This window comes from Camelus ferus, chromosome 17, assembly GCF_009834535.1.
Source record: "Camelus ferus isolate YT-003-E chromosome 17, BCGSAC_Cfer_1.0, whole genome shotgun sequence".
Taxonomy (NCBI): Eukaryota; Metazoa; Chordata; class Mammalia; order Artiodactyla; family Camelidae; genus Camelus; species Camelus ferus.
Window position 1 is genome coordinate 32,805,238 of NC_045712.1, and position 26,024 is coordinate 32,831,261.

Genomic DNA, 26,024 nt, shown 5'->3' on the forward strand with positions numbered 1-26,024 from the left:
TTTTGCAAATAGTGATTGTTTCTTTCCCCTCTTTTACAAAGATGTGTTCAGCTAGCTTTTCTCCAAGGTTCCATTTTGTCCTAACAATCTATATAAATTTTAATGGGAAATGAAAATGTCTGTTTGACTGCCTGGATTCCAGGTCTTGCCTTTGGCAGTAGGAATCTTGAATTGGCGAATAGTTTCCATGTGCTGGCGCTTATATGCAAGGCAGACACTTACTGTGGAGGAGCAGAATCATTACTCATCACAGGGAAATGACCAGCCCTTCACGTCATTACTCTGCTTCTGTTTCCCTTTTGTGCTTAGTGGATCCAACTCCTAGTCGTGTCACTTGTGTGGTTGTCCCACCACACAGTCAGAGCCTGCCCAACCTACCTCCATAAAAGACATGGGCATTGTTAAACTTAATACAATCAATTTCTAAATGAACTGCTTAAAGGGGCATCAGTGTTTTAGACAATGAACATAGTCTAAGCTTTGTGTATGAATTATTTTCACCTCTATAAAGTGAGGTTCAAGAGGCATTGTACTTGACTCATTTTATTGGTTTTCTACTTTGTGCCAGGCATTGTGCTGACCGATGAGGACACAGTAGTGAACCAAAACACTGTCCCTGCCCTCAGTGGATCTGCCACTTGGTAGGAAGGACAGAAGATAATCAAACACTCTCTCATAGACAGTGTCTAACGGCATCTGTGACAATGAGTGATGCTATGAGTGTCCATTACGAGGGAATTTCAGTGAAGTGGGTGATTAGGAACAGCTTCCTTGAAGAGGTGAACTGGGAGCTTAGGACCGAAGGAAGGAGCAAGAGTTATCCAGGCACAAGGGAGGAAAAGCAGTCCACCAGAGGGAGCAGAATGTGCTCGAAGGACTCAAATATGGGTGAGCCTTTGGAGAAAGCCAAGGTGACCATGGCATATGGGATGAGGCCAAAAGAGCAGGTGCTGAAGGCCACCCTGTGAATTATAATCTTTCACTCCAAAGCAACAAAAACCCACGGAAGGGTTTTAAACTGGGAAGAGTGGGGCTGCTGGGACTAGATCAGATTTGCCTTTGGAAGAGGCCACTGTATCTGGAGGGTGGAGTGAAGCAGGTGTGTGTGGACCAGAGGGGAGGTTCTTCTAAGAGGTGAGGGCTTCATGGGAAGTGGAGAGAGCTCAGTGTCTGGGGGCTAAGGTAGAGAATGAGAAATATAGGGGCGCTTAGCTGGTAAAATCCATAGGAGTGGGTGATGGATTAGATGTGGAAGATGAGAAGGAAGGAGGGTCAAGAGAGACTTTCCAGGGATTCTGGTTTCCTGAACTGCGTGGATAGTTTACGGACTTAGTGCTGAATCTAGGGAGGGAGATCATGAACTAGTTTTGGAGTTTGATGATATATTTTATAATTAATGTAAGTTAAAAATATAATGGGGGTAGGGTATAGCTCAGTGATAGAATGCATGCCTAGCACGCATAGGGTCCTGGGTTCAATCTCTAGTAACTGCATTAAAATAAGTAAACCTAATTAGCACCCCCTGCAAAAAACCCCCAAAATTAAAAAATAAAATAAAATTGTAATTAGAATGTCATTATTTGTCAATTCACAAAACATATATTGAGGAAAGAAGAAAAAGAAAATAAATGACCATGTCTTCATCACCTCCTATGTTTTGGGTGCTTTTTATCTTGGTCCATCTTTCTGGTAACCTTATAAGGCAGTCACGGCTCTCATCAATCAGATCAGAAGAAGATTTGAAAGATTTAGTGACTGGCCTAAGAACACACAATTAGTGATAAGGAAAATGTGTGTTTGGTCACAGATTTATATAAAACCACAATGTACTGTAGGCTTTTCCACCGCAAGACATTTCCTCTGTATGTTGGTTTTATGAGGGATAACATGGGGTTCTGGACCTCAGGGAATTTACAATAATCTCCTAGGAAGATGTTGGTTATAATTCCACGATGGAGGATTAAACAAGATGCCCAGGGTCTATGGAGGAAGAGGTTTGGGATTTCCCCGTGCACTCTGGATATGGGAGAATCTGAGCTGTGTTTGAGGAAGGCATTCCACTGGCCATTTTCAAGACATACCGCGGGGCAGCTGTGGCCTGACCTCTACTGGCTGGAGAGATTCATCAAGTGGAGATGGAGAGAGAGAGGAGGAGGAGAATGGAGGGTGTGTAAACACATGTTAGAGTGACTGGAACTCTTTGGTATCTTTAGAAACCTTTGTCTGTGAAAATAGTAACCGAAAATCAAACTAAACGTATTTGGTAACAGTAAGAGACTTAAGCTCATAATAATTTATAATTTATAATTAGTAATATTAAAAATAATTCTGAACAGGGGCATGAATGTGCAAAGCTCCTCTGTGTTCCCTTAAGCCAGCCATTTTCAAATCACACAGCCCTTTGTGTATGTGCCGATAATCTCAGAGGGCCATGGAGCTGGGTGAGAAGGGAAACAGTCCTTAGGAATAAGCAGAATCAATATTGAATGATAGATGTTTTGAACCCCTCGGAGCTCTTTTTTTTTTTCCCTTGTTTCTCCTGAAACACACACACACGAAAATTAACATAAGCAATGCAATTAGTGAAGATATAGTCACAAATCCACTAACATGTACAACAGACTGCTGCTAATAGTGTTTGCCTCCAGGAAGTTGGTTGCAAGAATGGAAAGGGGACTAACTTTTCATTGCATGTGATTATGCACCTCTTGAATTTTTAGAAGATGTGTAACTAAATACACTTGCAAAAGTCTACTATTTCTGTGGCCTGAAAAGCACCAAGATGTAGATAGAAAGTTTATGGACTTAAGACGCTTAATACCTGAGCCCGCGTCTCCTTATTCACGGAGTACAGGGAATGATTCTTACCTTGCCTGGTTTTTCATGCAGATTAGGGGTGGTGTATATTCAATACCTAGTGTAGAGTGAATGTTCAATAATAAAAATTGTATTAATGAAAAATCAAAGTCTTTTTTGATAGGTTGTAACTAAATACAACTTTTTGTGGCTAAGTTTTAGGTCTCGAGGTTTTGCGAGTGAAAATACTGACCTGGTATTCAGAAAGGAAAAGAAAAGGCCTTCAGCATTGATGTAGTACTTCTGGGCCATAGGAGCATTCCATAATTACAGCACTATTATCCTGGTGGGAGGGAAGAGAACAAAGTAATAATAATAATAAATATTAATATTAGTAATACATTAAAATATAATTGTTAGTGAGCTTCAGCCTCTTACTGTTACCAAGTATGTTAAATAATACATTAATAACATATTTTATTAATAATAATGAAACATATTAAGATACTAATAATATTATTAATGTTATTATTAATAGTCTCTTGTTGTGCTCAGAAAGCTTAGTTTTCTGACCTAGGTCCAAGCTAATCTCGTCTCCATCTCACATATTTAATAGGAGAATTAGAGATTCATATATTTCAGTGAATTGTATTGCCTAAATGTTATTGACACAGTCTGAGCATTAAACTATTATCATTTTCAAGCTCTGGATTAAGAAACTAATTACAAGGCTTTAACAGTTAAGTCCTAGCTGCCAAGTCTTAGGAATATTGCCGCACTATCTATAAGGCTGAATAATTGTTTGATCTGTTGACATGGTAACTGTTTTGTAAAAAGCAATCTGTAAGGTTGTCTTCAGTCTTCAAAACCGTCCTTAAGCATTGTGTTCAAATATGGCCACGGCAGTCTGGGAAACTTGTTATTAAAAGCATGACCAGAAAAGTGGTTCATTTTCCTGTGAGAAGATGTCAATTAACCCTAATAAAATTATTTGGAGGCTGATTTTGTTTAATCAAACACCACAAAATAATTGAGCTCTGAACAAATGGCTTATCATAGAAATGTGCAGGTTGGCAAGAAAGCTTTGAGAGTGCATTTCAGTAACGCACACTCATTAACAGTCACATTTTTCATTCAAATGGGCAGTTACCCAGTTACCTGGTGCTCAGGGCTCTGATAGGATGCGTGGCTCTGACAGACTGCTTGGCCTCTCAGCCAAGACAAAGTCAGAAGCTTTTATAGTGTGAGCACTTGGAGATTTGAAGAACAGGGAAACTGCTTATTTATCGCCTATCAGGTATAGAGAAGGACCAAATCCAAGGTCTGTGTCCCATGTTTATTTATAGACCATTTACACACTGTCCCTCCCTCCAGGGTCCCCAGAAGTACCTTTAAAAACATAATTTAACACTCAAACTTCTGACTGCATTTAAGAATCATATAGGGAGCTTTTAAAACACACTCATAGCAGGACCCCATCCTTGACCAGTTAAATCAGAATCCCTCTGGTGGGGGCAGTGGACATGGATATGTTTCCAAACCTCCCATCACGTCCTGGGCAGAGGACCATCGCTTTAATCCATCCATCATTCCCCAGGACTCATTCTCAACTCCTCTGCAAAGCTGAGTGAACACAGAGGATTAGATTGTCACATCTGATTTGCACAAATGGGTGATCCTATCCAGTGTACCAGTCAGCAGGGGCTGCTGTAACAGAGCTCCTTGACTGGGTGGCTTCAGCAACAAGCGTTTATTTTCTCAGTATTTCTGGAGGCTGGAAGTCCAAGATCAGGGTGCCATCAGGGTTGGTTTCTGGTGAGACAACCCCCCGCCCCGGCCCCCGCCGCTCCTTGCTGTGTCCTCACTTGGCCCTTTTTCTTTGCACACATACTCCTGGTGACTTTTCACTTCTTAAAAGGACACTTAGCTTAGGGCCCCGCCCTTAATGACTTCTTTCAACCTTAGTATCTCCTTCAAGGCCGTAATCTCCAAATAGTCACCTTGGGGGCTACAGTTCCAACATGTGAATTAGGGAAGGACAGTATTCAGTCTTTAACACCCAGTAACAGGCTTTACTCTTAATTCCAGAGTTACAAATAGTCGTGAGACACAGGCACAGTCAGGGAGCTCTGGAAGCAGCAGTACCGTTTATTCCTCAGTACTTTCTTGCCTAAGGTCACACTTTGGCCCAGGATAATAAATTAAGTCCTTATGTGATATAGGTGTTTAGATGTAAAAACAGAGAGCTGTTTTGGTCAAGGAACATCATTATTTTAAACTTAGATATACAGCTTCATGATATTTTTCAGGGAATCGTACCGTGTGAATTGACAGACATCAGATTTATTTATTATAAGCCATCCCAGACAGACTAGGTGCATCCTGCAAAAAGCATTCCATGGATACAAAATCTCAAGCTGAAATATGCTGTTTGTTTGTTTGCCGGATGGTCTCTTGTTCACAGAAGGAAATGTGACCAAGCAACCTTTCTTGTTTATATCCCTGAGGTCCTCCCACAGTCACCTTTCCCCCGACCAAAATCAGAAGAGTATTGTTATCCTTATTACAAAGCTCTGGCTATCCCTCTGACTTTTGTTCTTCCAACACTTTGCTATATTAAAACGCAGTTCCCAGACCTGTACCATCACCTGGGAGCTTGTTAAAAGTGCAGGATCTCAAGCCCACCTAGGCTGACTAAATCAGAATCTGTATTTTAACAACATGCCCAGGTGATTTGTTTGCAAATTCAAGTTTGAGAAGCGCTGTTCTAACACACCAGGTCTTCCCTGCCCCAGGGCCTTTGCACCTACCCTGTTACTTATGTGTATGTCTTCATCTCTCAGGTTACAACTGAAAAATCACCTCTTCTGCCTCTCTCATCTTTTTTTTTTTTTTAAGTAGATGCCCCCACATTATTCTTGTATTTGCACTCCCACTTAACATTAGTTACAATATCTATTTTACTGATTTGTTGTATTACTGCCTCGGCTGTCTCACCAGTTCTGAGCTCCTTGAGGGTCAGAAGTCATACCTAACCTGTTAAGCACTCGTATCTAATGAATATCACTTGGTACATACTAGGTAGCCAGTAAGTAGTTGTTGTATCAGAATGTGCAGATTGATATTCCATGGCTGGGTTCCTGCCTGTATCTCTAACTTTATCTTCTTTATTCCTTCCTTGCACTCAGTGTAAACTAGTTATAATCCCCTCTTCCTCATCCTCATCCTCCTCATCCCTGGGCTTTCGCACTTGCTTGGATTTGCTTAAGCTGCTCACTCTTCCTGAATGCTTTCCTCCCATCTGTCCCCCCGAAAGAATACGTATTCATCCTCAGAGACTCTGCTCCAGTATTCTAGAAGAGACAGCTCAAGGCTAGTTGGGCCACAATGGTGTCTTGAATTACATTGAATTTTAGTGCGTTTACATGCATATTTCTACCATGATATTGAGATCCTCTAGTGGGAAAAGAAATAATTGTTTCTCATATCTGTACTGTTGTTGCTTGATGAAGTGCGTGAAACACAGGAACTGCTCAGTAAATGGTCTTTGAATTATGAGACAGGAGAAATACAAGAGAACGTCAGGAGGATGGTGTAAAGAAAGCCCACCCGCGTCTACTTTGAAATCGTGGCATAAAAAGTCCTCCCCGGACGTCATAGTCCCCGTAGTCCTGTGTACACTTTTCTTGCTGAAAAAGTACTTTTCATGTCCCTTAAATCTTCCAGCAGTCCTGGAAAGATAAGCTGAATCAAATAAACACTTCATTTGTCTCGCTTTCCAAAGATAAGCTCTCTTCTCAATGTAAAGATACACAAATACGCCATCCTAGCCCATTCACGCTGTTATAACTGAGCGCCGTAGACTGTGTGGCTTATTACAACAGAAATTGATTTTGCACAGTTCTAGAGGCTTACAAGGCCAAAATCAAGGTGCCAGCGGATCCTGGGCCTGGTGAAGCCTGCTACTTGGGTCCTAGATGGCTGTTTCCTCACTCTGTCCTAATCGGTGAGAATGTTCTCTGGGGTCACTTTATACGGGCATTAATCCTGTTGATGAAGGCTCCACTCTTAGAACCGCATCACCTCCCAAAGGCTGCACCTCCCCACCATCACAATTGGGATTAATCTTCAACATATGAGCTTTTAGGGGGAGACACAAACGCTCAGTCCATAGCATGTGCTGTTTGGTAGAAGCCACTTCTTTCTTAGCTTTGTGGACTTATAAATTGTAAGACAGTAGACTCCATTTTTCAAATTGCCTAATTTCTTTTATAAACACGTGGTCATAGATAGCAACATAAATACACCTCAACAACTTTCTGAAAACTCTTTAGGGCTTGGGACAGAATTCTGTGGCTGTAAACGGCTTCTCACCTAGATGTAGGGTACCAAAAGCCCACTTACCCAAATATGTCATGTCCACCACATCTTCTGAGCTGGCGGCTGACCTTGAAAGCCCAACTATTTGAGTTGTTTCCCTGGATTAATGTGGAGATGTCTGTTAAAGAGATGATTGTCCAACTCAACATTGGACAGCACGTGCTCTAAAACAATTCTTACTGACTTATGCTCAGTTTATGGGGAGCAGTAACCCATTTCTCTAATACAGAAGTTAGCCTTTTGGTTTGGCTCACCAGGCGTTCACAAGGAGGGTGAAATTTGGCTGAGTCTTGGTAACCTGAGTAGGGGAGAGCACGTGCCAGGCAGTAGGGCTGCGTGGACACAGGTGTGCAGACATTTTGCAAGAGAAGTCTGAAAACCTCATGAAATAATAGCTTAGTCTTCTTAAAAAGACAGAAGAAAGAACTTAAAATATATATTTTAATTGGAGATCACTGTCTTTAAAACACTGTCATATATGCAGTCATATTTGCTTCTCCTACAATTCCATCTCACTAGAAAGAAAACTGAGCCATGCAGAAGCCCAAGATGATTCAGCTAGTATCCTGAGAGGTGACAACCCAGTTAACGTTCCCTGACTTTCCATGACTCCACAGGTTACACTAGTCCAAAAAAGGGAAAAGATCTGAAAGGCAAGGCTAGAATCCCAATCAAAATGTTACTTTCTCAATCAAAATATTAGTTAACCATTGTCAGCATTTTCCACAATGTTACTGGAGGGATACAGATTCTGCAGTATGTTGAGAAAATAGATGTTACCAGAGGGGAAAGAATTATTTGTTCTGTACTCATACGAATTAGAAAGCAGTGGCTTAAATCAAGGCACGATCTCTCCTTAATAGCACAACTTCTCAGGGTCTTTACTGAACTCAGATATATCATGGCTCCCTTGACATCACGACATCGAACAGCACGGTCTTTTATGTTCAAAAGATTATGTGCACAGCTAGTATCCATCAGAATGAGAGGCGGGGTAACGATCCAAAATAATTTGTGTAAAAACATTTTCTCTCCTCTAGTTCAGAGAAGAAGGAAGCATGAGCTTCAGAGGCTTAGAAAAAAAAAATAGAAAGGAGGAAAAGAAAAAGGAAAAGAAAACAGAAAAAAATCCAAAGCTCTTCTTGTCTCAGAGGGTAAACTGATTGATGAGAACTCTTTCCCACTTACCTGGCCGAGAGCATGACTCAGCCCAGGTGAGTGGGTGCAAAGCAATTTGCAAGTTGTCTGGAGTGTGAACACCTAAGACGGCTGGCTGAGCTGGTTAGACACAGAGAATTAGTAGCAGTGATGCGAGGACTTTTATTATTCTTGCTTGTCTAGTTTGTTATAATTAAGAAAGTCAGAGTTGGGAGGCTCCAACCAAAACACAATAAGGATACTTAAAGAAGGCATTTTCTCCTAAGGATTTATCCCTTTATGTCTTTCTTGGAATAGAATTTATTCAGGCTCCATGCTACCATTTAGGCTCTGTAGGGTTAAAACAGAGAGAGAGAGAGAGAGAGGCCTTAATTTATTTTCTAACATATGTATTTATTTTTTATTTTTAAAAATTATTTAATTTAATTAGTCAAATTTATTTATTTAAATTTATTTAAATTTTATTTTTTGAGGGGTAATTCAGTTTTTTATTTATTTACTTCAGCTAGGTATTTATTTTAATGGAAGTACTGAGACTTGAACCCAGGACCTCATGCAAAGCATGCGCTCTGCCGCTGAGCTTTCCCCTCCCTCTGGCAGCCCCAATTTTCTAAGTGGAAGTAGAAGAGGTAGGAGAATAGTACAGATGAAATGCTAGGAGATTTCAGCAAAGCAGAGTGCATTTCTACTGTGCAGGCATCAGAGACGATCTGGGTTAACTGAATGGTTGAAGAATTAGGGGGAAGGCTTGACAGCTGAAAGAATGAGTGGAAACTAAATGATGCAAATGGGGACCGAGCGGATCGAAGAGAAGCCCAAGCAGGACCCTTTGCTGAAAGGGTGATGGGTATGGATGGGGCTGGAGGCAGAGTGGAGGGTCAGGGGTTTGCTCTGCAGTGACTTGGATGCTAAAATGAGGTGTCTGCACTGTCTCCAGTGGGCAGTGGACTTGAATCCAGGATTCGGTAGAACCACACTCTCCTTTGAGAAGCCAGCCTGGCCACTTCATGACAAATAGCCACCGTGAGTTGATCTTCTAGGCACAAGTGGATGTTGGGAAACAACGGAAGTACGATCACTTCATGTGGAGAGAGATGAACGAAGAAGGAAACATTCGGATGTTTGATTTCAGATAGTATCTGCTATGAGGAGAAATAAAGCCGAGTAAAGAAATAAGAAACAACAGAGGAGACCTAACATCAGAGTAGTTAAGAGAACATAGTAATTATAACTTCAGTAGAGCTGTGTCTTTGGGGCCAAGGAGGAGAAGGATTTACTGAAGAAGGCTGGAACAAATTTTGCTGTTTTTTGAGGGGAGCTAGGTGGAGGGGGTGTCAAAAAATGACAGTATAGTTACTGATATTAATTGCAGTAGACATAATTCATTAAGCTTTTACTATGGGTCAGACTGTATGCTTCACACACATCAATTTTCTCAGTAATTCTAGGAGGTAATCATTACTGTCTGCATTTCACAGATGGAAAGAAAAAAAAGGTTCAGACAGCTTAAATGACTTGGCCAGTGTCACTCTGCTAGGATTTGAGCCCATCTGTCTGACTCAAGTGCTGAGGTTATTAACTCCTCTGCTATACCCCAAAAGGTTGGAGGGTGTGGAGAGATCTAGACAATGGGGAACAAGGTGATACTTCCAGTTTTAGCTGTATAGAGTCTGAAATGCCATATGGCGTTAATTGTTGGTGATATTCGGCTGGAAGAATCAGAGGTCGAGAGAGAAGGGAGAACTGAGAATGATCGTCTAAGCATTTTGCCTGGTTTAAGTTGATCATTGAAGGCATAAACTATTCCAGTAAAAATTAATAATTATTTAGGCAGCTATGACGCCTCCAGCACGTGACTTACACGTGTTGTCCCTTTTACAACAGAGAGAGCCCATTCGTAACAAATAAGCTTGGGAAACTGACACTCCTAACTGTTGACTCACTTTTGGTCATACTGTCTGGAGTCTTTGAACCCAGGAAAGGCAGACCTCCTAGCTCATGCACTTTCTGTGTTAAGCCGTAGCTAAGTTTTCCAGAGAATGTTCAGAGAACAGTCAGGGACCTATTGAAATCAAGTTCTGTCCTTGGCTGCAGTCTGTTTCTCTCCCACTCCGTGGTGTGTTAATTATGTTCATGTTTCCACTGCCTGGCAACTCAGCGCTCCAATTTTAATTCCCTTCCCTCTCTGAAGAGAACGCCAAGGACATTTCAACTATAAACTTCATTCTCTAGATGTGTATTAAATGACTAGAGAACAGGTAAGATGCATGTATGTCATTACACATCCTTTCATCAAGTCTCATTACAGTTCAAGTTCTGGCTGGGGAAACATCACTTCTGGAGGGGAGCAGTCAGTCTTTACTTTCTGCCGTTTAATCTGACAATGCTGTTGAGTCCTGTCTCAGAACTGAGTTTCCAGCACTGAATAAAGTGGACAGAAGTTCTGAGTTCGTGGAGTTTAACATATGAGTTGGGAGACAGAGGTTAATGAAGTCACGTATTTGCATAATTACAAATTGTGTTAAATTCTTTGAAGAGAGATCTTTGAGAGTTTATAAAAGGAGGAGCCAACCCCACAGGGGTAGGGGCATCCTGAACGAGAATCTGGTGAACTGAAGAGTTGTAGAATGACATATTACAGCCCAAAAGCCACTGTGGACAGGATGCGTCATGGGATTCATGTGAGGCCAGGAGCATGAAGCCGGCTGGTGTGTGTTCTTGCCAGGTGATGCTCATCTGGGAGGTCTGAGAGCAAGAAGATGTCTTTGAAGAATTAAGCAAAAAGGTGATGTGATCAGATCCACATGCTAAAGAATCCTTCTGGCTGTAATGCTGGTGATGGGATGAGGAAAAAGCCAGCAGTAAAGGGAGGTAGAGGAGGTGTGGAAACAAAGACGAGAATAGGGGATTCATTTCTCTGGGGCGATCATTTTCATCTCTTTTGCTCCCAGCAGTTTGAACAGGGTCCAATACCCAGGAAGCTTACTTAATGTGTAGTTTGTTGACTGAGCTAATTAATGCGATTGCGAGAAATAAAACCAACACAAGCTGTTGGTCACTTAGATATGGGGGGAGCCAAGGGAGGGGAAGATGACGAAGACGCAACTTCTGGCTTATGGGTAAATTAAGCTGCCATGCACTAGGGCTTGGTCCTTCTGTTTTCTTTGGATCTGAGTCAGCCAATATTTTCTGTAAAGGGTCATATAGTAAATAGTTTAGGTTTTGTAGGCCATACATTCACAATACTCAGTTCTGCCACTGTAGCCTGAAATCGGCCATAGACAATAGGTAAATGAACTGTATAGTGATGTTCCAGTAAAACTTTATATGTAAAATGAGGTGGTAGAAAGGACTTGACCCACTAGGGCCATGGTTTGCCAGTTCCCAGTGCAGATCATGCGTTCAGGTATGACGAAGTTTATTTGAGGTGTTTCTGAGGCATCCACGTGAATCTGTTTAGGTTATAAATTGTTCTGAAATCCGCACTTTAAAAAAACTACTTGCGATTGTATTTAATAATTAAAGCAGGATTAAATAGCTCATGTTTGATTGGTAAGCATCATTTTGGGAACCGTGTCCCCAGAGGGGGACTAAATAAGAGACGATTTGTAGATTTGTGGTTAGCATGTAAATTACAAGGAGATGGCTCCTCTGCTCACAGTATTGTTTCAGAAAGAGGCGGATAACCAGTGTCAGCACATGTGCGTGTCTGGACATCTGAGTACACAGTATTTTTTAAAGAGCATCAACATTCTGAAAAATTGAAGGTTCCACAGAAAGCTGCCCTGATTCTTCTGGGAAAAAAAATTTAAAATAAATAAATAAAAGGAAGCTCCAAAGTCAGGTAAAGTCAACCTTTTTTAGTTAGAGATATAGAAAGGTTTAATAAGGAAGGAGAAATCTAGAATTATTTCAGGGGCAAACTGTTCAGTCAATCTGGGAGCTTTTCATTATACAAATTTAGCAAGAACCACCCCCATTTCCCCTTGTACTTGAGGAAAATGCAAGCATTGAAATAGTAAATGCAGATCATTTAGGCAGAACTATTACGAAACCTATTCTTCGTGTATACTTTAATGTATACATTTGTATTTATATGTATGTATAATTTCATCTGCATGCCTTAGACTTAGTTGTTTGAGGGCAAAAATTATTTCTTACTCCCACCCACCTCATTTATTTACTCTATGGGCTGGGCCTCTGTAGGCATTTTAAGTTGTTTGGCTGATGACATGAAGGTTAAGGCTGGAGGCCTTCCTGACTGACTGTGCAAATCTGTAATTCCACTCCAGCTTCATACTTTCTCATTAAATCATAATAGAGTGTAACTGAGCATTTTAGGTGACCTTTCCAGGCCTTTAATGAGAGCCAGTGCATCGCAAGATCAAGAATAGTAGAAGCCTGTGGTCACTTGGTCTCTAAACAATGCAAATATTTAGAAGATAATATTCAAAGCCCTTTTAAAGAGCTTAGTTCAGTGGTTCCCAGACTTGGCTATGTATCACTTATGAGCTTTAAAACACACTGCTGCCTAGTTAGAATTTTTAGAAGAGCCCCAAGGGGTTCAAATGTGCAAGTGAGTTTGGGAACCTCTGGCTTAATTCAAACTAAGGTCTTAGTATCGGTACAGAGCTGTCCACGTGTTGGACCTCGAGGGGCTTTACAAAGTGAGGTGAAGTTCTCCATGGATGCCCATGGTCTACTGTAGTTAAAAGCCCATCTTTTATGTACACATCTTTTATGTATACTGTTATGAAAAAGGCAGATGGCACTTTCTTCCTAGACTACATTAAATGTCATGAATTTTACAACTAATTACCAATTTTGAAAAAGTAGAATCTGAATTGTTTTAATTGTAATAGAGCAGTCCCCAAATTCTGTTTTCTGGTCCAGTCATGCTGCCTAAGGTTTAACAGTCAGGGCTGAGGCTTCAGTAAAGACACTGAGGTGCTCCAGAATTCCTTGTGCAGGCCTTCCACCCTCCCCACTAAAACCTCAACCTGCCTCTTCGCTAGTATTAGAAATTCAACATTCCTGTACACTTTTCCTGAAAAGATTTTTTCCATAGATTAGCCAGGACAAATGTATTTTAATGAACAAATGGTGTTTTAATAAGAAAGCTCTTTTTAAATCAGCTCATTCTATTAAGATTTTAATAAGTAAAAATAGTATCGCAGAGAATTATGCAGTAGAAGCACCAGGCAGCTTGCTTTACAGAGTAAGCCCTGGAAATATGCAGATGGAATTTCACCAAGAAAAAAATACCCCCGAGTGACAAAGTTTCCTTTCAGAGAGAGAATGTCTGTGTGGGGAAAGGAACAGATCTCTTCTGAATAAAAATGGATGCACTAAACAGCGTTTATAAAAATTCTCTCTTTGATTCCTGCATTTGGCAGCAAGACAGCAACTAATGTGGTCTTATTTTAAAATCCCAGTGATTACAAGGTCTGCACGTCCCCTGTGGAGTTGCTCTTTCTCTCCTAGAGCCAGACCCCAGTGTTTCTTTGCCAAGCACATGCTGAAGAGCTTTCGGTGTCAGGTGTTTTTTTCATTTGTCCTCTCTGAGCCAGAGGCAGGGGCATCGCACCTGGTTTTTTGAGCCCAGGTCTTGATCACCCTCTTTTCGGAGTCTTTTCAGGAGACAAAAACAAGTGTTTCTGAACATGTGTGATTCAAGCGTGTCCTTTTCTTGGGGAACTATCTACTGCCCAAGCAAGACCTTGAATTATTGGCTGACTAGCAGCCGCAGGTCTTCACGTACCAGATGCAGAAATAAGGAAGAGTGTGTTCAAATGTTTGACTGCAAGTGGTAGCCTGCCCACGCAGTACTGGTTAACCCACGAACATCTACCATTTCCTGTTCACAGTTCAAGGGTAGGGTGGTCCCAGTGTTGGTTAATTCGGTTAATGTAAGTATCCACTGTTAAAAAATGATTAAAGAAGACAATTTAGGCAATACAAACAAACTTAATTTAATACTTTGTGGTCAGTCTTCTTTAAGAGAACTGCAAAATGGGGTGGAAGGCAGAAAGATCATATAGAATAAAGAACATGGAAAAGATATATAGAAAATATCAGATTGACTGGAGCCACATAGTCAACCGTTTTGGAGGTGAGAAGCCCCTGCCTGAGTTGACACAGCATTTGGAGCTCGGCTGACTAGACATACTGCATTGCTAGCCGAGTGAAACTTGTTTATAGGGGTGTGAAAGTTATCTAAATTTTGGTTTGCTGATGTGCCACCCTGGATAGGAGTGGCTCCATATTGAGCCTAAAAAGTGATTTCAACACAATCATCAAAGATAGAGGTTTTTTTTTCCTGCTGTCCTCAGTGTATTGGCTTTGTTTCTTAGGCTTGCGTCTCTCTGGTGGCAAAATGGCTGCTGTAGCTCCCATTTGTGCACATCAAAGTTCAAAGGCTGAAGATAGCATATCTCTTCTTTGTGTCTCTTTTTTAATACTGCAGAACATTTTTCTAGGACTCCACCAAAGGCTTATTTTTGCTTTCATCAGCCAGAATTACACAATTTTCTCTTTCTAAACTATTGATTGGCTTATCCATAAAATCTACATGATGTGTGTGATGTTAATTGATGGTACTAGCTCTAAAATTCTGTTCTCTTGCCAAGAGCTGAGATCTCACCTGACCTTCCCCATAAGCCAGCTACTGAGCAGATCCAGTGTCCAATAACCATAAACTTTGGGTGTCCAGGAGGAAAATGCATCCTTTTCAGGGAATTTAGAGCTATATCTTCTAAAGAAGATAATGTGAACATCCTAGCCTTTGTCCAAATCTTTGACCTAAATAAATAGACTGACATATATTTCTCTAGCAAAAATGGCTTTATTTGAGATCAGGAAGAGAATTGCAATTCAAGGTCTGAAACCACAGCGAGTTATATGCAAGACCCCTTCCAGCAAGGGAAGGAGAACTCTTTTATAGAGTCGAAAAGGAAGTTAGGAGGGCAGTAGTAAACAGAACCTGTCTTTTCATTGGCGGAGTCCTTGCCAGGAAGTACAGAATCTTTCTTCTTCCTGTTAGGTTCCACTGTGGGCATGGGGCGTGGGGCGTGAGAGCTCCCCCTTCTGGTCTTCTGGCACTGCTTAGTTGAGATTTCTATTTAGTAATTGTTTACATAGTTCTGCAATTTAACTTTGGCTTTCCAGCTAACTGTTTTCAGCTAACACAGTTGTGTTGCAGAGTTCAGAACAAACTTGAAATTTGCATTCCTTACTAATCTTTTGACAAAGTAAATTGACATTATAGTTGATTTTTCATACCTCTAAAGTATTATTCTTCCTTAGATGGGTGCCCATGGGCACTTGCTGCTGTTTCTTCACACGAAACAAAGCACTGAATCGGTGTGGATAGGTAGAGATATACGCAAACCATATGCGTCGCTTTAATAAAATTCTGACTTACAGGTGCTCTTAAAGGTTAGTTGGTACCTTCATGGGAACATAGGTTATATTTTCAGTAATGATTTTTGTTGGCAAAGCAAGTAAATTAGACGTTTGTTCATTTGGAGCAAAAGGCAACTTTGTTGCTTTAATATATACAATTACATTGAGTTGAGATCTACTTTAAATGAAAATTGAAAACAAATGAAGTAATCAGTCAGCGTAATGTTTGTGGTTGCTGCTTTTGTATACATTTGGTTAAGTTGAGAAAAAGAAGCTGTTCAGCATTGCTGGCTATTTTATTTTAATCTGGAGTTGAGGAAATTGTAAACTGGGAACATTTGAAATTGGCTGTAAAATATTACATATAATGATAATTTGTTTTTATAGTTGTATGAGCCAGATCGAGTTTAACCATACAGTATATTCGTTTCCACTAGTGTTAGAATCAGGCAGTCTCAAGTGTAGCTAATGAAATTTATTTGTAAGTTTTGTTGTTGTTAATCTTTCTTACTAAACATGAGTAGCACCTTTTACTTTGACATTTAGAAGCATTTGTATTAATAATAGCAATTTTTCAGGTTCCAAGTTCTTGAAATTGAACATTTATAAAGTTAATGCATATTTTTCTCTCTCTTATTACAAATTATTTCCTTAATTTTATGACTTTTTGATGACTGCCTATGTCTTACTGGCTCAAAAATGATGATTTTGAGAAAGAAATGATTATGTTTTATATTTAGTTAGATTTATTCGTGCTGACTTGGGTTTTGTGCTCAGGCAAGTGAGTCATCTGAAGATTCTTGGGTCTGTGATTAAAGTATAAATTCAACCACTAGGTTATGGTATTTTATAAAGCTTAATCCCCAAGCTGTTTTTTTTTTTTTTTTCAGACTTAACTGTATTTGATTTGGAGTCTGAACATAGTTCTCATTCAAGTTTTGATGGAAGTATCACATCCTGCTATACGCTGAATCCTGTTTTAACACAGCACTGAAATTCTACTGAGCAATAGAATAATTTCCCCTCCCCTTATCTCTTAAAATTATGCATTTTGCAAAAGTTTCAAACTTCACAGTATCTTTCTAACCTATATTTTGGTTCACTTATCTTAAAAATTTAGTTAACTAGACATGGGGAATATCACCCAAATTTGTTCACTGGAATTTATTCTGTACATTTAATTTTCTCAGTACATCTTTTACAGCTTGTAGATACTAAAATTATTTATTTAGTGTGATTTTTTTCAGGACCCTTGTTTGCAAGTGACAGAAATGCAATTCAAAGTATTTCAGCATAGCAGAGTTTACTGGCTCACATAACGACACAATACAGGGAAAAGCTCCTTCAGGCGTAGGTACATCCAGGAGCTCAGCCTCATCAGTAATCTTTCTCTTCAGCTCTGCCCTGCTTCCCTTTGCATTGGCTCCTTTCTCTGATACACTCCTTTCTTCTTGTATCCATGAGCTCCAGCATACCTACATCCTGGAAATGGTAGGTCCAACAAAAACAAAGATTTTTATCCCCTGTAATTTCAGTAAAAGTCACAAAGTTATATTCTGTGATACTCAGTAATGGCACCATCCCTGAGCCAATCTCTGTGGCTAGGCGGATGGAACGCATTAGTGGTTGACAGTGTGGCTGGAGAATCCCCAGAAACACTGTCTGAGATTTTGTTAGAAATGCACATTCTCAGGTCCCATCATAGTCCCAATGAATCAGAATATCCAAGAGGCGGGCCTGATATACAGGTTGAAAAAAGCCCTCCAAGTGATTTTGATGTGCACTTGAGGTGGAGAACCACGCAATATCCTAATTAGCCCAGCCTGGTTCCTGCTTGTAACCCCTGGTGCTTCAGTGTAAATTTCATCTCTCAGAAAGCATGTAGAAGAGAAATCTGAGGAACTGATATTGGGGAAAAAAGAAGAATAGATGCTGTGTTGGCAAAGACAAGATTTCATCCCAGTGATAAAGCTCTTTGTTTCTAATGCCTTTATTTCTCAGAACACTGCTGATTATGAATTCCCCTCCAGAAAGCCAATAATCTAATTAAGCAAGTACGCGTTCACCCGCCTCTCACACATAGTGTCTTGAATTTCATTCCAAATAGGTACATGGCCAATTTTGAAAGGTTTCCAGACCATGTTATTTTCTTATCAGATGCTTCCTTACCCGCAGTCAAAACCTTCAGTAGTGAACCTTATTACTTCTCTGTGATAAATAGTAGAATAGTTTCCCTTTGCTGCAGAATTTCTCAGTGAAAATGACAGTGATGCCTACAGAATTTTTGCAGAAGTGGTCAGCATTGCAATAGCATCCAAAATAATTTTAAAGTATTTTTTAAAGCATCTAATAAGGGAGATGAATATGTCTTTTCACATTACTTAAGATTTTTAACTTAATTCGGGACGTTTGCACTTATTATCCAGGAGACGGCAGTAGAGAACATGTCGGTAATTTTTCATTTTTATCTAATCGTAAGAGTATTCTAGGTACTTGTTAAAAATAAAGATCCAAAGGCTTCTTTGCAGAATATTCTTATTTTGAAAGTCTGAAGTGGAGGGCAGAGAATTTATACTTTCAGTAGCTGCTGCGGGGAATTCTTACAATGGGGCACGTTTGGCACACTCTGTAGTGGTGAAGGCTGAGGATGCTGTAGTGAAATGGTGTGAGGTTGAAACTTGGTTGTAGCTCCTACCAGCTGGCGGTTAGTTACTTAACTTCATCAGGTCTCAAATGCTGCCAGCATTACTGTTTGTTGTTATGGTTCTCTTTCTTTCCTCTTTACTAATCTGCCTGCTGCACCGTCGTGTTTCCTATGCTGCAGATAGAGGACATGCAGTGGGGTAAAGGTGTCCGTGAGATCCCCCGGTCGGTGTGCACGCTGCCGTGCAAGCCCGGGCAAAGGAAGAAGACACAGAAGGGAACGCCTTGCTGCTGGACCTGTGAGCCTTGTGACGGCTACCAGTACCAGTTTGACGAGATGACCTGCCAGCATTGCCCCTATGACCAGCGGCCCAACGAAAACCGAACCGGCTGCCAGGATATCCCCATCATCAAGCTGGAGTGGCACTCGCCCTGGGCCGTCATCCCTGTCTTCCTGGCAATGCTAGGGATCGTTGCCACCATATTTGTCATGGCCACTTTTATCCGCTACAATGACACCCCCATCGTCCGGGCATCCGGGCGGGAACTGAGCTACGTTCTGTTGACAGGCATCTTCCTTTGCTACATCATCACTTTCCTGATGATAGCCAAGCCCGACGTGGCAGTGTGTTCCTTCCGGAGAGTGTTCTTGGGCTTGGGCATGTGCATCAGTTACGCCGCCCTCTTGACAAAAACCAATCGGATTTATCGCATATTTGAACAGGGCAAGAAATCGGTGACAGCTCCCAGACTCATAAGCCCAACATCACAGCTGGCCATCACTTCCAGTTTAATATCAGTTCAGCTTCTAGGGGTTTTCATTTGGTTTGGTGTTGACCCACCCAACATCATCATAGACTACGACGAGCATAAGACGATGAACCCTGAGCAGGCCAGGGGAGTCCTCAAATGTGACATTACAGATCTCCAGATCATATGCTCCTTGGGCTACAGCATTCTTCTCATGGTCACGTGTACCGTGTATGCCATCAAGACTCGGGGTGTCCCAGAGAATTTTAACGAAGCCAAGCCCATTGGATTCACTATGTACACGACATGTATAGTATGGCTGGCCTTCATTCCAATTTTTTTTGGCACCGCTCAGTCTGCAGAAAAGGTAAGTGAACATGTACACCACAGTACGCGTTTCAAAAATGTGTTCATTCTTGTAAATACTGAGACCAAATTGTATAGAGCAAGAGGCTTTACAAAGGCTGAACGTATTCCCAAGTATAGGCCAATCCTGAATTGATAGGCATCGATGCTACAGAAATCTAAAACCTGCGTTGAACTGGGCCACATCCATTCCACTGGAAACTGATGAGAGGTATAGCCTTTTTCAAGTTCATTTATTACAGAATGATTCGAGGTAGCAAGAGCTTATCCAATAGGAAATAATCTTATCTAGTAAATTAATCCTTCCTATTCATTCATGACTCACTCCGTCTTCTTTCACACGTATGTCCTGGGGATAAGAGAGGAGGGCCACAGTTTCTCATCCTCCAGGATAAAGATGGTCATGACTAGCTCTCTCTCTTCCTGGTGGCTGTGTAGGTGGGCGCTCACTGCTCATTGGCTTGTGTATGTGAAATACACAACATGTATCAATATCTGTATCTATGTCTGTATTTGTATATATCTCCAAGTGGGTAGACATAGGAGAGTTTTGGTTATCATTCCACTCTGGACTCCCTACAGCTAGATGTCCATTAACTACATCAAATGATTCAACATGATAACAGACTCAAGTCCCCAGCAGTGGGAGGGACAGTATGTAGGAGAGCAAGTGTCATCAGGTTGTAAAAGTTCAAGTTTTTGAAAATGCATAGACCCTGATGTGTTAGTCCTAGAAATGTTTAGTGTACACACTCTCCTCATAGAGTTATATGTTTTTTATGCGTCTGGAAGTTAGGCAGTCCTAATACGTTGACTCTTAATGCAGTTAATGTACATCTATCTAGCTGTAGGTGTGATGTGTGTGCAGATCAGGCAATGCTACAGTTTTGGTTCTAAATGTGATTCATATACATCTGACTTCCATACTCACTGGAATATGGTTTTGTGTGTGTGCAATCTGAGCAGTCCTAATATGGTGGTCTTTGTGAGACTGGTGTCCTTCATGCGGTGAAGGCAGCTCTGACATGTCGGTCCAGCTAAGACTGGAACTGAGACTCGGAGTCCTGACTGGCACACTCTGTATAGAGAGAGCACAGTTGTAGCTTGATTGGAAGTCAGGACCCTGGGGGTCTAGCCTGATTTCATGTTACTTTGGAGAAGTCCCTTAAATATTCAGAGACTTAGTGCCCTAAATGAGGAAGACAAGGATTGAAGTAGGCATGTCTACAAATTTACGCATCTGATTTTTGTTACTGTTACTTCGCCAGCAGTGGGAGGGACACTATGTAGCAGAGCAAGTGTCATCAAATTGTAAAAGTTCGAAGTTTTGAAAATGAATGGACCCTGATGTGTTAGTCCTAGAAATGTTTCTCTGAGTCATCGTATAAAGGATGAATGGATTTTGGTAGTTTTCCAACTGCAAAGATGTCTTTTACCTAAATTGTTTGATTCAGAAGATACGACTTTGGATTGTGTTTAAAATGAAAAAGGGAAATCTCATGTGAAGCTGCACGGAATGCTGAGATTGACGACAGTGAATAGTTCCAGATTATGGTTTCGGTACTAGTAAAGTGACTTAGAGGAAGTTCTTCCAAACTATATGCTCAGTGAGCATCGTGTCTTTCCAGCAGTGTGTTTCAAATTCATATTGCATGTTTGCTTCTGTGAATACTAACTTGAATTTCATTTTATTGCTTTATCTATCCCTGGGCCAAAGGGACAGTAAAATGTGAGTTAAGAGAGTGAAATGTAATCAAGAGGGGAAAAAAAAAAAAACCCAATTAATGCTAGGAAATTGATGACCACGGACATTTTTATGGGGACTGATGGGTGTCATGAAAACCTCTGGAGATAATAATTATTTTGTTGTTAAAACAAACAGAGTCCCCCATGCAACAGGTTAAAAATGTGGGATCTTTTTCATGAGAGTTTATTCTTGAGGAATGTAAAAGGCAGGGTCACTGCAGCTGTTTTATAGACGATCCTTGCTGTCTTGCATATTTGACAGTTTAGGTTTCTACCATTTCATCTGCCATTTCTAGCCATTTCTAGTCATGACTGTAAATCTTTTCAGTTAAGATCAGGGGTGTCATTTACTCATTGAAACCTGAAAATCAGAGTTTTCAGGAGTTGAATTCACTGATTCTGGTTGTTCCAGAAGACGTTGTGTCAGTAGAACAGGACTACGGGAAGAATGAAGCTGTCTTCCGCAGTGGGTTAGCATCCCAGAGTTTGGAAGGCGTGTGTTTCTCCTTGTGTACTCTCAATGGGTTATGAGATTTTACATGGTTGATTGACACCATTAAAGGTGCTAAACAGCCAAATGGGAACACTGAATTTTCTAGGAAAATGCACATGCCCTAATGCTAGGCATATGGCTAGAGAAGCATGAATGATCCATTAAAAATATTTTACGAACATGAAACCATGGAATTTAAATTGTGGAAGGCAGCAAATTGCAAAATGCAACAAAAGATATCATACCAAAGGCATTACTGCCAAGCTAGTACATACAGAATCACAGCTTCTCCATTTTGGTTTGGATTTAAGAGTTTAAGTGTTTCAACTGGAAGGATTCCAGTGTAACAGGACAAAAAAATAAAAGAGATTAAACAGTCAGTTCAGTAATAACTATGTTCTGTTTCAGGAAATTGAATTTGTTTTGATTATAGGAGGGATAGCTTGGTGAAACTTCTCATCAGTTGAGCTCATTAGCACAGCATCAAGTATGAGAAATGTTTCTGATTTTCTTGCAAAACATCAACCCGCATGAAGTTTATTTTTGCTTTTCTTAAGGAGGATGCAGGATATTACTGTTATCTTGTTTTATTGTTACTAACTCTGTGACTTCCAGAATGAGAATCTTGCAACGTGGCTGGGGGTGGAAGAGGTAAACTCCAGCCCTGAGATAATGATTCTTTATCTTAGGAATTATATATTACGTGACTGAAATGATTCAAGGAAACCCTGCAAGTGGTGGAACGCTAGCACAGCAGGTTGAGTGAAGTGCTGTGGCATCCTGTTGTTGCACACTGGCACAGTCTGTTGGAGGACTAGAGTGTTTTCAAGAAAAACAAAGGCTTGGCTTGTGGGTGTATCTTTACAAGGAGTTTTTGCATGCAGCCAGGTAGGGAGGATCCCCCGTACCCTGCCCAAATCTGGGAAACCCTATAAGACGCCATGTTTATTAGCCAAGCCTTTTTAGCCCGTGGTTGTCTGGAGAACTTTCTAGGCACTCTGGAAACCATTTCTTACACATGGACACAGAGACAGGCTTGGCCCTGCAAAGGCACAGCAGACCTTGGTACAAAAGGAGAAGGATCAGAGGGTCTCATAGGTCCTTCCCTCTTAGCGTGTGTGTTTCTTTGGATAGGGGGCTGGTGAAAAGCAGAGAAAGAAAAGAACTGAGGCATTATTCTGGTCTCAGAAAAATGCTGGAGGAAGAGTAGGTGGTTTGAAGGGAGTCATGTCCCCTGCAGTATCACCTACAGGCCTCTCTTCTGCACATATCAGAACAGAACCAGGGTGGGTCATGATACTTAAATAATAGGATTCTTCAGTTTTCACTGAAGCGTATCCATTAAGTGACCAAATTAGGGCCACTGTTGGCGGTCTCTCTACCAGCTCAGGGTTCTTAACCCAGTGATTCAAAATCGTGTCCATGATAATCCCCAGAAGAAAGTTGTTTTCGGAGGTATTGCATGTCCACCCACTCTGCCTGGTCCAGCAGGGCTAGGATGAGCAGAAAACTCCAGATTTCTTTAAAACAAGCATGCTGGAAAGACACCAGTGGAAACCAAGCATGCTTCTTGAAACTGCCTAAACATTTTCTTCCAAGTCCACAAAAGACACCCTATAAATATTTTCTGATTTCTAATTTCAGAGCCCTTGGGAATAAATTAATTATCCTCCCAAAGACACAGGGGATCCAGAGATCAAGGAACCAGGAGATCAGAAAGACACTATCCATGGTCATAGTCAAAGTTGAGAGTCAGAAGGTGTGAATGAAGAAGTGTCAACCTCCAGGTTTGGTCCAGAGACCTTAAAAGCCAGCATCAAGGCACTGATCCTGGAAGCAGAGGCGGCAGGAGGGCAGGGAGATAGGAGTGTCCCCCAGGAGTATTTCTTGAAGGGCTGGGACTAGAGGCCAAGGCCTTTTGATCTTCCAGGTGTAGCAGAGAGCTCTGCAGAGTCTGGAGGTAAAGCACAGCTTGCCTAGGACTGAGATTGAGAATCAGAGACACTTGGCAGGGAGGGAAAGCTTCCCTAGTCCATGCCCAAGGCAGGCGTCACTGCCAGCTTCCCCTGAACCCTGACGTGGCCTTGAAATCCTTATCATCACAGTCTTTAGGCAGCCACTACCAGTAAGCCAGAACTGGAAGGAATTTGAAGTTCATGTACCATTTCTGATGTAGGGTTGGGTTCCAACAAGCGACTGTTGATACCTCTTTCCACCCAGCTGTTGTTGTCATTGCGCTAAAGACACTGAGCATCTTCGGTTGCAATTCGTCTGCTTAGAGGTAGAGCACAGTCAGGGAGTGGGGGCGTTCGTGTATTAGTCTTTCTTGTGTCTGATCACACAACTTCTCTGTCTTTTTAACCGCCCAATACCATACAGAAAAGAGAAGCCCTGGTTCTCTTTGGAACTAATGTATCTGCTTACGCTTCTGCGCTGCTTGATTTGATTTTAAAAATTCTCATGCCTTTCAAGCAATTAAAGTAACAATTATGAAATGCCTAGTATGCCCCTGGTACTCTCTGAAGGACAGTGATTCCGAATGGAAGGAAGACACCGTCCTCATCGGTCAGGAGCTGAAAACCTAGTGGTGCACACAGACCTTCAAACACACATCACCTAGTGTGAGTTAAGCTACAGTTGTCACACAAAGAATGCATGATGGGCAGGCAGGGAAGGGACCTCCACTTAAGGTTCACAGAAAATGCAACAAGGAGCCTGAAGTTCATGGGCAGAGGAAGCGCTGTGACAATGTAGTGAGAACTTAAGTCACATGTGAAGAAGCAGGGGGAGGGGTTTTCACCATACAGTGTGTGGAGTGAGGAGACAGGACTGCGCTTACATGGTCTTGACGTGAGAGAGGGTGATAATAAAATTGAATAAAACCTCATCCTGTGGGAAAATTTTGAAACAACCTGAATTCCACATTTCATTCCGAAATCAAACTTTTGGCAAGAATCACATCTTTTCTAAAGGGTAGGCCAAGTTGACTTTAAATACCATAGCATGTAAGCTGAAACACTTGTTCTGTTTTCTTAGGATGCGCTGTCCCCTTCTGTGTCCATCGAGTTGTGTGTGGTCCTCCCTGTGACACAGTCGCGCCCCTTCTCTGGGTGTGTGGGCCTGGGCTCCGTAGGAGTCACGAAGGAGCAGCGGCTCCCGGGAGTGAAGGGCAGTGCTTGGGCTTTGATTCTCCCTGAAGCTCAGGAGATCCAACGAAAACTTCTAAGTGTGGCAGGAAGGTGAACATAGGCTGTCTTGGAAAGTGAGTTCCGGGGATAGTCCTTGAGGACGAGGAGAAGTGATGAACTAGAGAGCTAACTAAGGAGCCGCTGTAGTGGACTGATTCGAAGACGGCACTGGCCTGAGGAAAGCCTGGGGGACGAGGAACGACAGAGCTGAGAGCTGCTTTGAGCATTAAAAGAATATGTGAATAGGCTGTGCTTTATCTTTCCTTTTGTGTTATGCTGCTTTATGGCTGAAATAAGAGATAAAGATTTTTTTTTTTTTATTCTGTGGGTTTTGCAAGTAACGTTGCCCGCTATTTAATCTTTTTTTCAAACAGCAGCTAAATGAGGAAAGGACGACTCTCCTTTCCCATTCTCTAGAGACAATCACTGTCAACAATCTGATGACGCCACCTCTGGATGTATAAGTACACATGTGTGCAACCTTACTTGAAAGTGAGAGTCTGATTTTCCCCTCAGGGAAGGCTGACTGAGAACCTTCCCCCTGGCATCTAAATACAGTGGAGAGGGGTGTCGCGGGGCGTGGGTGCTGCCGGGGCCACCTGTGCGCCCACGCTGTGACAGGCATGCACGCTGCTGGTTGAGGTGTTACTTCTGCTGTTTCATTTTGTCCATTCACATTTTTATCAAAAGCATGTGAAACCGTCTCTTGTCTGCTTCCTGCTGTGACCTTGGTGACAACTGAGCATCTCTCCAAACAGCCCTCTGAAGCCAGCTGTTTGCACGTCTGGTGTTAGCCAATGGCTTGGGCTCCTACAGTCCTCTTTCCTCCCTTCGTGACGCGTCGGCTCATTTCAGGTTCAGTCACCTAGGGTAAGGGCAGCTTTCCCGTCTGAACCCTTTCCTTTAGCCAGAAAAGGTGCTTCAGCAGGTAAAACCTGGGAGCCCGTACAAAACTGAACCGAGCTAGAACTAAGAAGGAAATGACTTATTACATTAAAACAAAGCTCTAATCATTCAATATCTGAATAGAGAGGTGCTCAAGCAAGGGACATTTCTGCTAAAAAGGAAGACTCAACAAGAGTCTTGAGTCTGCCCTCCAC

The 26,024-nt window shown here is 41.6% G+C and overlaps 1 protein-coding gene across 11 annotated transcripts in view; it reads left to right on the forward strand.

Annotated features, from left to right (window-relative positions):
* GRM7 (glutamate metabotropic receptor 7) overlaps positions 1-26,024 on the forward strand; it is a 769,980-nt gene that overhangs the window by 584,705 nt on the left and 159,251 nt on the right. For 10 of the 11 annotated variants that reach the window (XR_004312244.1, XR_004312243.1, XR_004312246.1 and 7 more), the window contains exon 8: positions 18,563-19,498. Coding sequence is in view for 5 of the 11 variants with exons in the window: in XM_032458837.1 (XP_032314728.1) it covers positions 18,563-19,498 (936 nt within the window). In the remaining 6 variants the exon portion in view is untranslated. Of the gene's footprint in view, positions 1-18,562; positions 19,499-26,024 lie in introns of those variants that run through there. The other variant, XM_032458842.1, reaches the window with a different exon arrangement.